This window comes from Chiloscyllium plagiosum, unplaced genomic scaffold, assembly GCF_037043375.1.
Source record: "Chiloscyllium plagiosum isolate Xiang-an unplaced genomic scaffold, Cpla_swu_hap1 HiC_scaffold_19, whole genome shotgun sequence".
In the NCBI taxonomy this organism is placed as follows: Eukaryota; Metazoa; Chordata; class Chondrichthyes; order Orectolobiformes; family Hemiscylliidae; genus Chiloscyllium; species Chiloscyllium plagiosum.
This window is the reverse complement of record NW_028270157.1, coordinates 45,179,053-45,192,392: the sequence shown is the minus strand read 5'-3', so window position 1 is coordinate 45,192,392 and position 13,340 is coordinate 45,179,053. Positions and strand designations below refer to the sequence as shown.

Below are 13,340 nucleotides of genomic sequence, written 5' to 3'. Positions count from 1 at the left end.
AACTTAATTTGCATCACAAGTGATAGATTGAATTGAGCATGTGGAGCCGCAAGAGATGGAGGAGATACTAAACGTGTATTTTACATCAGTGTTTACTGTGGAAAAGGACATGGAAGATATAGAATGTAGGGAAATAGATGGTGACATCTTGAAAAATGTCCACATTACAGAGGAGGAAGTGCTGGATGTCTTGAAACGCATAAAAGTGGATAAATCCCAGGACCTCATCAGGTGTATCCGAGAACTCTGTGGGAAGCTAGAGAAGTGATTGCTGGGCCTCTTGCTGAGATATTTGTATCATCGATAGTCACAGGTGAGGTGCCAGAAAACTGGAGGTTGGCTAATGTGGTGCCACTGTTTAAGAAGGGTGGTAAGGACAAGCCAGGGAACTATAGACCAGTGAGCCTGATGTCGGTGGTGGGCAAGTTGTTGGAGGGAATCCTGAGGGACAGTTGTACATGTATTTGGAAAGGCAAGGACTGATTAGGGATAGTCAACATGGCTTTGTGCGTGGGAAATCATGTCTCACAAACTTGATTGAGTTTTTTGAAGAATTAACAAAGATGATCGACGAGGGCAGTGTGGTGGACGTGATCTATATGGACTTCAGTGAGACGTTCGACAAGGTTTTCATGGTAGACTGGTTAGCAAGGTTAGATCTCATGGAATACAGGGAGAATTAGCCATTTGGATACAGAACTGGCTCAAAGGTAGAAGACAGAGGGTGGTGGTGGAAGGTTGTTTTTCAGACTGGAGGCCTGTGACCAGTGGAGTGCCACAAGGATCAGTGCTGGGTCCACTACTTTTCATCATTTATATATAAATGATTTAGATATAAGCATAAGAGGGATAGTTAGTAAATTTGCAGATGACACCAAAATTGGAGGTGTAGTGGACAGTGAAGATGGTTACCTCAGATTACAACAGGATCTTGATCAGATAGACCAATGGGCTGAGAAGTGGCAGATGGAGTTTAATTCAGATAAATGCGAGATGCTGCATTTTAGAAAAGCAAATCAGAGCAGGACTTATACACTTAATGGTAAGGTCCTGGGAAGTGTTGCTGAACAAAGAGACCTTGGAGTGAAGATTCATAGTTCCTTGAAAGTGGAGTTGCAGGTAGACAGGATAGTGAAGAATGCAGTTGGCATGCTTTCCTTTATTGGTCAGAGTATTGAGTACAGGAGTTGGGAGGTCATGTTGCGGCTGTACAGGACATTGGTTAGGCCACTGTTGGAATATTGCATGCAATTCTGGTCTCCTTCCTATCGGAAAGATGTTGTGAAACTTGAAAGGTTTCAGAAAAGATTTATAAGGATGTTGCCAGGGTTGGAGGATTTGAGCTGCAGGGAGAGGCTGAGCAGGCTGGGGCTGTTTTCCCCGGAGAGTCGGAAGCTGAGGGGTGACCTTATAGAGGTTTATAAAATCATGAGGGGCATGGATAGGATAAATAGACAAAGTCTCTTCTGGGGGAGTCCAAAACTAGAGGGCATAGGTTTAGGATGAGAGGGGAAAGATATAAAAGAGACCTAAAGGGCAACTTTTTCACGCAGAGGAATGAGCTCCCAGAGGAAGTGGTGGAGGCTAGTACAATTGCAACATTTAAAAGGCATCTGGATGGGTATTTGAATAGGAAGGGTTTGGAGGGATACGTACTGGGTGTCAGCAGGTGGGACTAAATTCGGTTGAGATATCTGGTCGGCATGGACGAGTTGGACCAAAGGGTCTGTTGCTGTGCTGTTCATCTCTATGACTCTATAAGTGTTACTAATTAGATTAACTATCCAGTCAAAAATGGTAACGTCGTCAGAGCTGCACTCAGCAATGGATAGTTGGATTGAATCACAATAGCCACTGACTGTTAGTTGAAGTGAACATTGGAGTTCCTACAATGTCATATCCTTACACTTTCTGCTCAAATCAGTGCAAAATACATGAAGGACAGGCAGGGAAGGTGTCTGACATACAAACATAATGAACACATAGGCCTTATTATTGTCTGCAGTGTCATGAAGTGGACACACATTCAAGATGGACTTGCTGTGTCCACTTCACCTTAAATAAAGCTCTCAAAGCATAGCTCAGTAAATGGGTTTTTAGGCAACCTGGAAAAAATATTCTTGGATTGATGATGAGCTAAGTACTTAGAATTCCTCAAGTATTTTAATAGTATGAGTGAAGTGTGAGGAAACGTACCACAAACACTTTCACAAAGAATTCTAATGGAACAGTTTTTTTGCATTAAGGTTTGGATGACAGAAGAACATAACATCCAGGCACTAAAATCAAAAACCAAAGGAATGAGTAAGACGTTGACACAGTTTACTAATCTATGGGGCATGGTAATGTTACTGATGAATATTCATACCTTGGAAAAGAGGTTGAAGCAGCCCAGCCGGCTGACAATACAGTAAACCTCAGGCAAACGTTTTCCCTTTCCAGTGGGCTACAAGGAAGATTAGAAAATGAACCCTTTAACGAGTTATAACAGTGTCTTATTGTCATCAGAAACAAACTGAATTTAAATATCAGTTAAATTTTAGTGAAGGTTTTAAAGGCAGTCCTACCAATAGACGCCGGCAATAACCAAATCGTCTGCTTCCATCTTCTCCAGTCAAGACAAAAGAAAAAGTCTCACTGTTATCATGGAAAACAAGGAATATTGGTTAGAATACTCAGTACTATTGGAAGCAGTATCCCTATTAAACACACAAGCAGAACTCAAGGTGAAAATGAGCAGAGTGCTTTACAACAAATGTTGGAACTGGTGTGAAGGAGCATTAGGATTTTAACAGAGTCCAACATATCCGTTCCAGCCTCTGCTCCAACCTATCACCATCACCCCCCACCTTCATCTACCAATCACACTTTTAGCTACCTTCCCGAGCCCCACCACCCCTCCCATTTATCTCTCATCCCCCCTTGCATGACCCCCATATTCCTGATGAAGAGCTTATGCTCGAAACATCAACTCTCCTGCTCCTCAGATGCTGCTGACTAGCTGTGCTTTTCCAGCACCACACTTTTTGACTCGAACAAAAATAGCATCCAGACAGAATTAGAACAACCAAGGCTTCATTTCCAATACAGAAATCAGGTAAAATGTCTCACTTAATACACACTGTACCAGTACTTAACAATTATGAGACACTTTCATTGCATCATTGCATTACTCATTTAAAACCACATCAATTAGTAGGCTATACTTAAGTCCTAAGTTAGCAGTGATTCAGCAGTAGCACTTCTACCTTAGACAGTCAGAAGGTCATAGGTTCAAGAGTTCCTGTGAGAGATCAGCAGATCATCCAGGCTGACACTTGATACTGCAGGGTGTGCTGCACCATCAGGGGCCATATCTTTCAGGTAAGATGCTGAACCAAGTCCTTGAATTCAGAAGATCACATGCCACTGGCTAGAAAGGTATAGGGGAGTCCTCCTGCTGCCCTCCCAAATATTTATTCTTCAACCAACACCATATTATTTGACTGTTTATAATGCTATTTCATACTAAGCATTGTTTAATTGATTTTAAGGGTGAAAGAGAAACAGCTAAAGAAAACTTTGTAAAAATTAACATATGAAGCATTTCATTAAATAGAATAGCTGAAAATGTGTTGCTGGAAAAGTGCAGCAGGTCAGGCAGCATCCAAGGAGCAGGAAAATCGACGTTTCGGGCATGAGCCCTTCTTCAGGATTCCTGAAACGTCGATTCTCCTGCTCCTTGGATGCTGCCTGAACTGCTGCGCTTTTCCAGCAACACATTTTCAGCTCTGATCTCCAGCATCTGCAGTCCTCACTTTCTCCATTAAATAGAATAGATGAACACACACCCTTTACGAGATATCGGTCTCAATTTCCCTACCACACCAACCCATTTCTCTCATCCAGTGGTTAAGAGGTTATAATTGAATCTAGCCCATTAACATGCATACCTAGCAAATTCAGAAACAGGAACCCAGTCTTTGGCATCAGGGAAACAAAACTGTGGGATAACTTTTAACTGATCTTCCGTTTCTCGCATGAACTTGAATGGTTTATCCAGCTGAACCAGAGGGAAAAAGATCATATTACACACCAGACTATATTCACATTCTTCATTCCATACAGAATCATGCACACATAGAGATTTGCATATTTCAAATACATATAATTACAAACATGTATATGTGATACTCATCAGCCTTCTCATTCTACATCATGCCTCATTATTCATTTATCACTATAAAATATCCCAAATCTTCCTGACACTAGGGAATATTACATTGCCTCTGGGAAACACATCAGTATCACATCATTACTGAATCATCAGAAGGGAGATCAATAACTTCATTGCAGAAAACCTAGCCAAATCTTCAATTTTCCCACAGTAGGATAGTATTTAATTCTCCAGGTAATATGCCTTTTAAAATGATACTAGCGTCCATGCTGAAGGTATGTGATAAAAAATATTTACTGTTTTATAAAATAGCTAGTCATAATATTTTGGATTTCCTTGCTTCAGGATTCACTCCAATTATGTCATTAACACAGATCAGCCATTTAGGTCTTTAATGGACTCCAAAATTACTCATCAGTCTGGTAGCCAGACTACAGATGCTTGACTCTGGATAAAATGGTGCTTACAAAGTAAACAGCATTCCCAAAAGTTCTGTTGTGTGAGGTGGTTTAAGCTCAAATCCCAGACTGAAGTTCGAGCTACAGTGACTGTTCAAAATAAACACAGCTATTCGGGGAAGCGATTGCTTCAATAAATCAGAAGGAAAGTTTGAAATGACAGAGGTCTGCTGTATGGTTATGTGTTAAGAGGGGCACTTGAAACAAATTAAACTTCCTGAAATTTTCCTTTCTGTTTAATTTGTGAATGTTGAGTCAGTGATGATGCTTCCCCAATTAGGTGTCATTACAAGAGAAATTCCAGGAATTATTTTAAAAAGCTGTAAACTGTTCCACATCCCAGAGCATTGGAGCAGAGTGGACATAAGGTCTCTTCCTTCTCTAAATCAAAACATTTTCTTACCTTTAGAGGGAACTGTTGGGTAACCTCAGGAATATACAGACTACTTCCCTTCTTCATGTGGAGAGCAACCACCACAAAGAACTCAAATAATTGCCACTCCTGGAATTCGATGAGATCTCTCTCTAAAGTCCGATAGCGACCCTTTTGTTTCAGCATGGACTTGACCAACACAAGGCGCTGGCTGTGAGCTATGGATGGGGAGAAAGTGGAAATTAATTTCATTGTATTTGATGATCTATCATTTCATAATCTCAGTAACTGAGGTGAATATGAGCATTTATTTAGAATACAGTACTTTAATATCTTGTTCAAAGTCAACTGCAGCATTTATTCATGAATGTTACCGACGTATTATAGATTGGTCTGAAAGGGTCTGAAAGAGTTAATACTGAGGAATACCATAAGCATTACCTGCTATGATGATGTCACATGGACTTGGTGAGAGAACAGTTTAGGATCTCAGAGGAGTAAGACGAGGTCCTCACGTATGTAGATTCTCATAATAAACTCTGTATCTATGCCTATTCTAATTACAATTAAATACTTTAGCCCAAAACAAAAGTTTCCTCTTGTTAGACCAGGAAGTGATTTACCTTGGCCAAACTAGACCAAACTGACTCAAACCTTAAACAGGATGGTATCATCAAAACCTACCAGGTGGTGAAGGGCAGGCTCAGTTTAGCTGTGGATATGATTTCACTGCACATACCACTATTCAAAGGTGAAAGTGCTTGACTGCGTTAGATCACTCAACTTGGCCAAAATTTTTCATCACTTGAATTTATTAAACTCATAAAATTTCCCAATACCAATGTATCCTCAAACTGACTAGAAGCTGTGAAGCTAAAGTTTACTGACTCACATCCAGAGCGCAGAGTAGATAATTAATTTTACAGTACAGGCTTGGTGGGCCGAAGGGCCTGTTCTCATGCAGTAGTGCTCTTTGTTCTTTTAAAATTCTAACTTCATTACCAACTGTCACCTCTTCACCTCCTGGAAGGGATTATGCTAACCGGTCAGGTGTTCTAACTTCCAACTAGATGAACATTGATTTACCCTGAGGCAAAACTCCAAACTCAGGTCTATAAACAGGGAAATGGACCTAAATGTTGTCATGCACAAGTTTCTAAAGGTTCACAATCAGTTCCACAAGGTTATAGAAAAAGCCAGTATTGGTATAAGTAAGATGACGGAATATGAAACATAGATTATATAGTGGCTGGTGGGTGGGTGGGAGCATAGTGTTGTGATGCTTACTCATAACACGACAGCACAGAACAGTTTGATGAGCCAGCTGATCTTATCTTGTAAATGAATTGTGTATATTTGTAAGACTTTCAAATTTCAAATCATCTCTGGTCTCTGAAGTAGCCAATTCTCTGCCTTATTTTTGGCAGCTATATCTCAGCTACCCAGTGATAATGTGGAGATGGTCTAGTGGTGCTGGAAAAGCACAGCAGTTCAGGCAGCATCCGGGGAGCAGTAAAATCGACGTTTCGGGAAAAAGCCCTTTATCAGGAATACAGGCAGAGAGCCTGAAGGGTGGAGAGATAAGTGAGAGGAGGGTGGGGTTGGGGAGAAAATAGCATAGAGTACAATAGGTGAGTGGGGGAGGGGATGAAGGTGATAGGTTGGGGGGAGGGGGGAGTGGATAGGTGGAAAAGAAGATAGGCAGGTAGGACAAGTCATGGGGACAGTGCTGAGCTGGAAGTTTGGCAGGACATGGTTGAAGATCTTCAGGGCAGAGGAAATGAACTGGGAGTTGCAGTGGGAGAGGGACTCCCTGAGATTCTTGTAGAGAGAGGAGGAAAACTTCTTCAAGGCAGGCATCCTTGCAAGAGGATTCGCAGTAGGGTTAAAATCAAGTAGGTAAAAACAATGACTGCAGAGAAGAATGGTGCTGGAAAAGCACAGCAGTTCAGGAGATGCTAGATTTGGACCAGGGAGCTGAGCTCTTAAAGCTTGTGATTTCAAATAAACCTGTTGGACTATAGCCTGGTGTTGTTTGATTTTTGACCTCAGCTATCTAGCCCCATGGTCAGAAATTGCCTCCTTATATGACAATACTTCCACCTCTGTCTCTTTTCTTATGACCATACTTCAAACCTCGGACTACAATTTCAGCCAGCCCTCCTAATATCTCCATCTTTGACTTGACATTTTTTGATTATACACACATGAAGCACCTTGGAATATTTTCCTGCATTGAAGGAGTTATGTAAATGCAAAATGCTATTTGTTGAACCTACGCAGCTGGCAAAGGTTGTAATTGAAGGTGGTTATTGATCTTTGAATTTTCAATCTACCCCAGGAGCCCTTCAGGCAGTCAGTTGAGTCCAGGTTTACCATGTTTTACCTGGGCATTCTGGTGCTCTAGCACTCCCTCAATTATTTAAGACCACAAGGAGGCAGCTACCATTTGTACAATAAGTTGATACCAGTTAGTGAGCTAATGCAGTGACTGCCAGAAAATCTGTGAAAATTGCAGGGGAAATTAAAAGAGTTGAAAAGCTAACAAGGCCTGCCTGACAGCACAAAGTGTTCTGAACAAGGTAACAATCTAACATTTGGTCAAAACAGCTATCAGTAGCTGAGCTGCCATGAGACAAAACACAAATTCAAATTCGGCCAATCAGTTTAAATTATACCCCAAGATACCAAACTCCAACAAGTTTGAATTTAGTATTTTAATAATATTAAAACTAATGAAATGATCCAACGTTTGGGGGTATAAAACAGTACATTTTTGAACAGTTGAGAGAGAACTGCCAAAAGACCAACACAGGTAGGCTGCTAGCTCAACAGCTCTTGGAGAGGTACCTGTCTGTAGGGAGTCTGTGCCACATAACATCGAAACCAACCTGGAGAGAATCTATAGAGGAAACTTGGCAAAGCTGGCTGGTTTTGAAACGTGTTTTTTTTTGTAAATCTTAATTGAGATTTTGTTAAAATCGGACTAGTATTGTAGAGTGGGACGTAAAAGATAGGTTTAAGAGAAAGGAGTTGTAAATATTTGTTAGTTTTAATATTCTCAGTTGGACTTAAAGAATAAAGTAGTTATTTTTTTACTTTAAATATTTACCTTTGGGATAGTTTTTTTGCCTCTTGAGTTTTAACAGATTACAGCATGAGGGTGAATCTTTTCTGTGTTGCTGGTTTAAGATAGCAGAGGGGTTTACTCCATGTTGTAACACTTACCTTTAAGTTTTTCTTCAGTCTCACTATCAGTTTCACTATTTTCATCTGTAACTGAATTGACATAAGAAGTCACGTTAAGGAAGGTCTTTTGATACAATGTTAGTTTGTAACTAAGGCAACGCAGCAGGTTCATCATAAATTTCAAATGTACAGTAAATATACAGTAGGGGCAGCACGGTGGCTCAGTGGTTAGCACTGCTGCCGTACAGCACCAGGGTCCCAGGTTTGATTCCAGCGTAGGGCTGTCTGTATGGAGTTTGCACATTCTCCCAGTGTCTGCATGCGTTTCCTCTGGGTGCTCCGGTTTCCTCCGGGTGCTCCGGTTTCCTCCCACAGTCCAAAGATGTGCAGGTTAGGTGAATTGGCCATTCTAAATTGCCCATAGTGTTAGGTGCATTAGTCAGAGGGAAATGGATCTGGGTGGGTTACTCTTCGGAGGGTCAGTGTGATCCTACATTCCTACTGATCAGGAGTTTATCTTAATCTCTCTCTGATTTGTTAACTTTTTGTAGTATTTGGGAGTTATAAGCACCCTTTATTGTATGGATCAGATGCTATAATCTTGAGTGCTACTCCAATCATTCGAAAGTCAGACTAATTAAAACATTTGAGCCAACTGGAGTGGTTTAGTGTATAAATCAAACAGGGAAGCAGATAATGATTTGTAATGTGCCCTGTAATCAGAAAGATAACAAAATACATTTCAATGCCAACATTATTTTTGTGGGCACAACATTGGCCTACTGTTAGATCTATCGTGAACAATAAATGCTGTTTGGTAACAATGAGCTGTGCAATAGTTTAATACCAATCACACAAAAACAGTACCTCTTCCTGTGCTGGTTTCTGAAGATTGAGTGATCCTCTTCACTTTCTTCCTCCCCCTCCTGGCTTCATAGATTGCATTAATTTTCAATACCACCTGCATTAGGCAAACAGTGAGGAATTAGTGGTGATCTCAGGTTAAGGGATTAACATTGGCAATTGATATGCAATAATCTGTATTCAAGGAGTTTAAAGGATATTTCATTTAGGTTCAATTCATCTTGTTGCACAGAGGCAGTGGTGGGCATTTTTGGAAGATATTACAATCATTCACGTCAAGGATGGCTAGACTATCCCAAATTTCACTGAGTCAACTGCAATCAGTTTCTTTGTTTTTCTCATTGACTGCTGGAGGCAAATTCAGACAATTATTAACACTGCCACTTAAATTAATTTACAAGGATCCCCTGTAGGTAGACAGATACCTTAGGAATTTTTTTTCTTCTCTTTAATACTTGAGAGTCTCCTGCCAGGCTCAATGAGTCATCTGGACTGCTGGGAGTAGATGGTGGGCTGGCTTTTGGTGGTGAGCTTATTCCATCTTTATTCATTTTTCTCAGATCCAGCAATTTGAAACTTCTTCTGTCTGATGAGTGTCGAAAAAGGGAGGGAGTCTTCACAGGAAGCTGAAGAGATGATGGATCTCCAAGTTAGCTGTCACAATGAATCTGACTGACTAATGAATATCATTTACCGGTACTACAGCATAAATACATGATGCTTAGAACTAAAGTTTCCACTATTGGACTACTTGCATCAACACCTGCCCCAAAAGGAATTGAAGAAATGATGTTCAGGTACTTCTACATCTGTAAGATAGATTTTACCATATTCCCAATCTACTTAATGTATCAGAAATTTTAAAAATGAATATGTAACTCTAATGGCAAACCCTCCAGACTAGTCCCAAAAGGCTCCAGCTTTAGTTATAAAGTAATGGATTTCAAAAAATGCTAAAGATCAAAATTCAAATTCTTGAGAACTTGAGATTAATCTGGATTAATTTTATTGGTCAATTTGCATCTGATTTCCTTTGGTCTGCTGATTGAAGTGCTCAGTATTAACACAATAGTTTGGTAGGATGCACGGGAATAGTTGGCTACACCCACCAGTCTGCAAAAGCCAATATCTATCAAGTCAACTATGTAGGAATTAATATGGGCAGGTTCTGATTTGGCAGATTACTGCCCAGGTGGTAAAGGTAAAAACTTGCCTCATTCCCATTACCCTTGTGAGGCCCTCTTGTGGTGCAATAGTAATTCCCTACCACTGAACGGAGGGGCCTGGGTTCAAGTCCCACCTGCTCCAGAGGTGTATAATTATAAAAATAGGCCCCATTACCTTTGTAGGAGTCTCTGGCCTAATTTCTGATGGAGACCCTGGTTTAGGGGTGGATCCAGCTGATGAAGGGTGAACTTGGACACACTGTTTTCCCAACAAGTGCCTGTCAGACAACTCTATATCTTCATAAGGGTTTTCCTTAGGAACATCTGTGATATCAATAGAAATAATACCAGTATGTTAGTCATTTAGCATTCTCAGAACTCCTTCAGAAACTTGATGCTCCTTTCCCTTCAAACTATCACCTTAGTTCTGGCTGCTGTTAACTTGTAAATTATTTCTAACTTTGAAACTGACTTTTTAAAAACAAATTTTCAAAATGATTGCCAAGGTGGTTTTTGATATTGCTCTTTCACTGATGATCATGTTGCCAATGCAAGGTACATCACTGGAACTCTGTTCTTCAATACAATATATCATCTCCAATGCTTTTGACAAAGTATGTCATGCCAGAAAAGAAGCTACCATAGCTAACAGCTAACTCTCTCCAAAAGAAATCTGCATAGTGATCTAGTTTACTCAAGTCATTTTATCTGTGCCACAGTTAGATTTTAAATCAATAACTCTGGGAATCACTGGAGTTCTGAAACCTGTCCTTTATTCTTTTATAATAATGAACACCTTCACATCATCCAGTCCTCCCCATCCTTGAACTGATGATTCCACCAAAGCTTCATTCACATGAAATAACCTTTAATTTAGTTAAATAGCTGAATGACCAAACCATTCTTGCCTCCATATTCTTTGACGCAGCAAATTAAATCTTGAATATTGCTACAAAGTTGCCAAAGTCTTTCATGTTGCGCCATCAGGATAAACACAAGAATGCCAAATTTCAAATCATCACAACAAACTACACTAGGAGAAAGTGAGGGCTGCAGATGCGGGAGGTCAGAGTTGAGAGTGTGGCGCTGGAAAAGCACAGCAGGTCAGGCAGCATCCGAGGAGCAGGAGAATCGACATTTTGGGATTCCTGATGAAGGGCTGATGTCCGAAATGTCGATTATACTCAACAACAAATTATACTTCTTCCACAGCAATTGCATTGCCAGAGTCAATCTACCAAACAATCAACAGCCTTTTCTCTTGTAGCATCGATGTGTTCATCAGTGTTTAACATTACAGATCTCACCTATTGCAGCCAGGAACGATGAGAAAGATAAACATGAGGGTCACAATGACTGCGGTAGCCACAGAAAAGGGTGCACATGACCATGTGCTGGACTGCTGTTCATATTGCAGGTGATAGTCCTGTCACCACTTTCCCATGCACTGCTCTTTAATGACCTGCAGCTAAGAGCTCTGGGCCTGTATACCCATGTGGGATATGGCCTCCTGTGAGATTCCCTCGTATCTCTCTGAAGCTGCAGCTCCCTTGATTCTAGGCTGCTTCTTCTCATCTGACATTTCTGACTAAAATGGCAGTAAAAAAATTGTTAAATACACTGAAATCAATCTAAAATGTTCCTTGATCTTATGTCACCAAATTAATCTCACAAATGATTTCTGTTAACTCCAGTAACCTAAAACTCCCAAAAAGCTCAAAAACAGCACGGGAACATTCTAAACAAACAATCTAGTATCTGGGAGAAGTTCATGATCCCTTTAAACATCACTAGAAATGACAGCATTCAGACTGGTTTAAAGTTGACTGATTATAATATCAGAGATGTTTGAAGTGATCCTAATGGGCAATGTTAAACAACCTACAGTTTGCAAAAAAAAGTGATGGATGATGAGAAAAGACCCGATTCAATGTGATATAGGCTGATTTTGTGTGCCAATCACACATGCAAACTTGAGACTCTACTGCATTTTAAAAGTATATCTGAAGGTATAACAGGTGCTCAAATTCAAATTTTAAAATTAATTTTCAAAAATACCTGAAATCAATACCTGTAGTGCATTAAAGTCTTCATAAATTTAATTGTAAACTCGAAAGGGCGTTTGGACTCTGACCTACTCCACCAATTCTGGGTTATTATGATATCAGGTCTAATACGGTCTCTTCTCTCATAGAAATCTGGGCTGATTTTTCCAGATATCAATTCAATATATTATCGTGGATTATGTTAGAAATCAGGTTGACAAACTGAATATCAGATGAGTTAGTTCCCAGTTCCCAAGTCTTACCAAGGATATCCTCATAGATGTTTTCTTCTGATGCAGTGTAGTTTAGTGCTAACTTTGATTGAGCATACCAATCCACTTGCCCATTTCTGCAGAAATTGGGAGATTTCAGCTTCTGAAAATCTTTTACATCTTCAAACTCAAAGGATTTCCGACTGTGTCAATGAAAACAGATGACAGTTTTGATTCACATTTTGGGGTTAATGTATTACTCCCCAAAGTACGAAGATAGTTAAAAGAAAAGCAGGCAAGTTATGCAACATTATGAAACATTACGTAGGCCTCAGCTAGAGTGTTGTAGTCAATTCTGAGCACATGCTTTAGAAGGATGTCAAAGTCATACATTGCAAAGTAAATTTACTGCAATGAATAGGGCAACAGGTACTACTCGGAGACGTTACAGCTGTTCTCTTCAGCAGAGGAGGACAGAGGTGTTCAAAATCATCTGTTTCTAGTGGCAGTAGCATTAGTAATCAGAGGACAATTTCAAAAGTGACAAAAAAAATGACTTGAAGAATTTTTTGTTTTACACAACATGTTACTATTAATTGGAAAGCACTGCATGAGAGAGTGGTGAAAGCAGTTTCTCTGGTAACTTTCAAAAGGGAACGAAGGAAGAATGAAGGGTGACTATGGTGAAACAGAGATTGTTATGGCTGGATGGATGACTTTGCCAAAGATCCAATATAGGTTCAATGGAATGAATAGTCTCCTCTGTGATGTATCTCATGTCTTGTGTGGTTCTATGGAATGCTGTATTGTCAGGTCAGTTTATAATGGGTTTGAGACAAAATAAAACTCACTTTTCTCTAGTCAACAATGTGGCTCA

At 40.1% G+C, this 13,340-nt stretch overlaps 1 protein-coding gene across 3 annotated transcripts in view; it reads right to left on the bottom strand.

Annotated features, from left to right (window-relative positions):
• The window catches only part of LOC122559606 (DENN domain-containing protein 2A), a 148,218-nt gene that overhangs the window by 42,495 nt on the left and 92,383 nt on the right, over positions 1–13,340 (bottom strand). For all 3 annotated transcript variants that reach the window (XM_043709382.2, XM_043709381.2, XM_087997286.1), the window contains exons 4-12: positions 12,515–12,666; positions 10,382–10,530; positions 9,466–9,666; positions 9,044–9,137; positions 8,216–8,266; positions 5,018–5,205; positions 3,933–4,042; positions 2,568–2,637; positions 2,369–2,446 (exon numbers count right to left, since the gene is read on the bottom strand). In XM_043709382.2, coding sequence (XP_043565317.1) covers positions 2,369–2,446; positions 2,568–2,637; positions 3,933–4,042; positions 5,018–5,205; positions 8,216–8,266; positions 9,044–9,137; positions 9,466–9,666; positions 10,382–10,530; positions 12,515–12,666 — 1,093 coding nt within the window. The remainder of the gene's footprint in view (positions 1–2,368; positions 2,447–2,567; positions 2,638–3,932; positions 4,043–5,017; positions 5,206–8,215; positions 8,267–9,043; positions 9,138–9,465; positions 9,667–10,381; positions 10,531–12,514; positions 12,667–13,340) is intronic.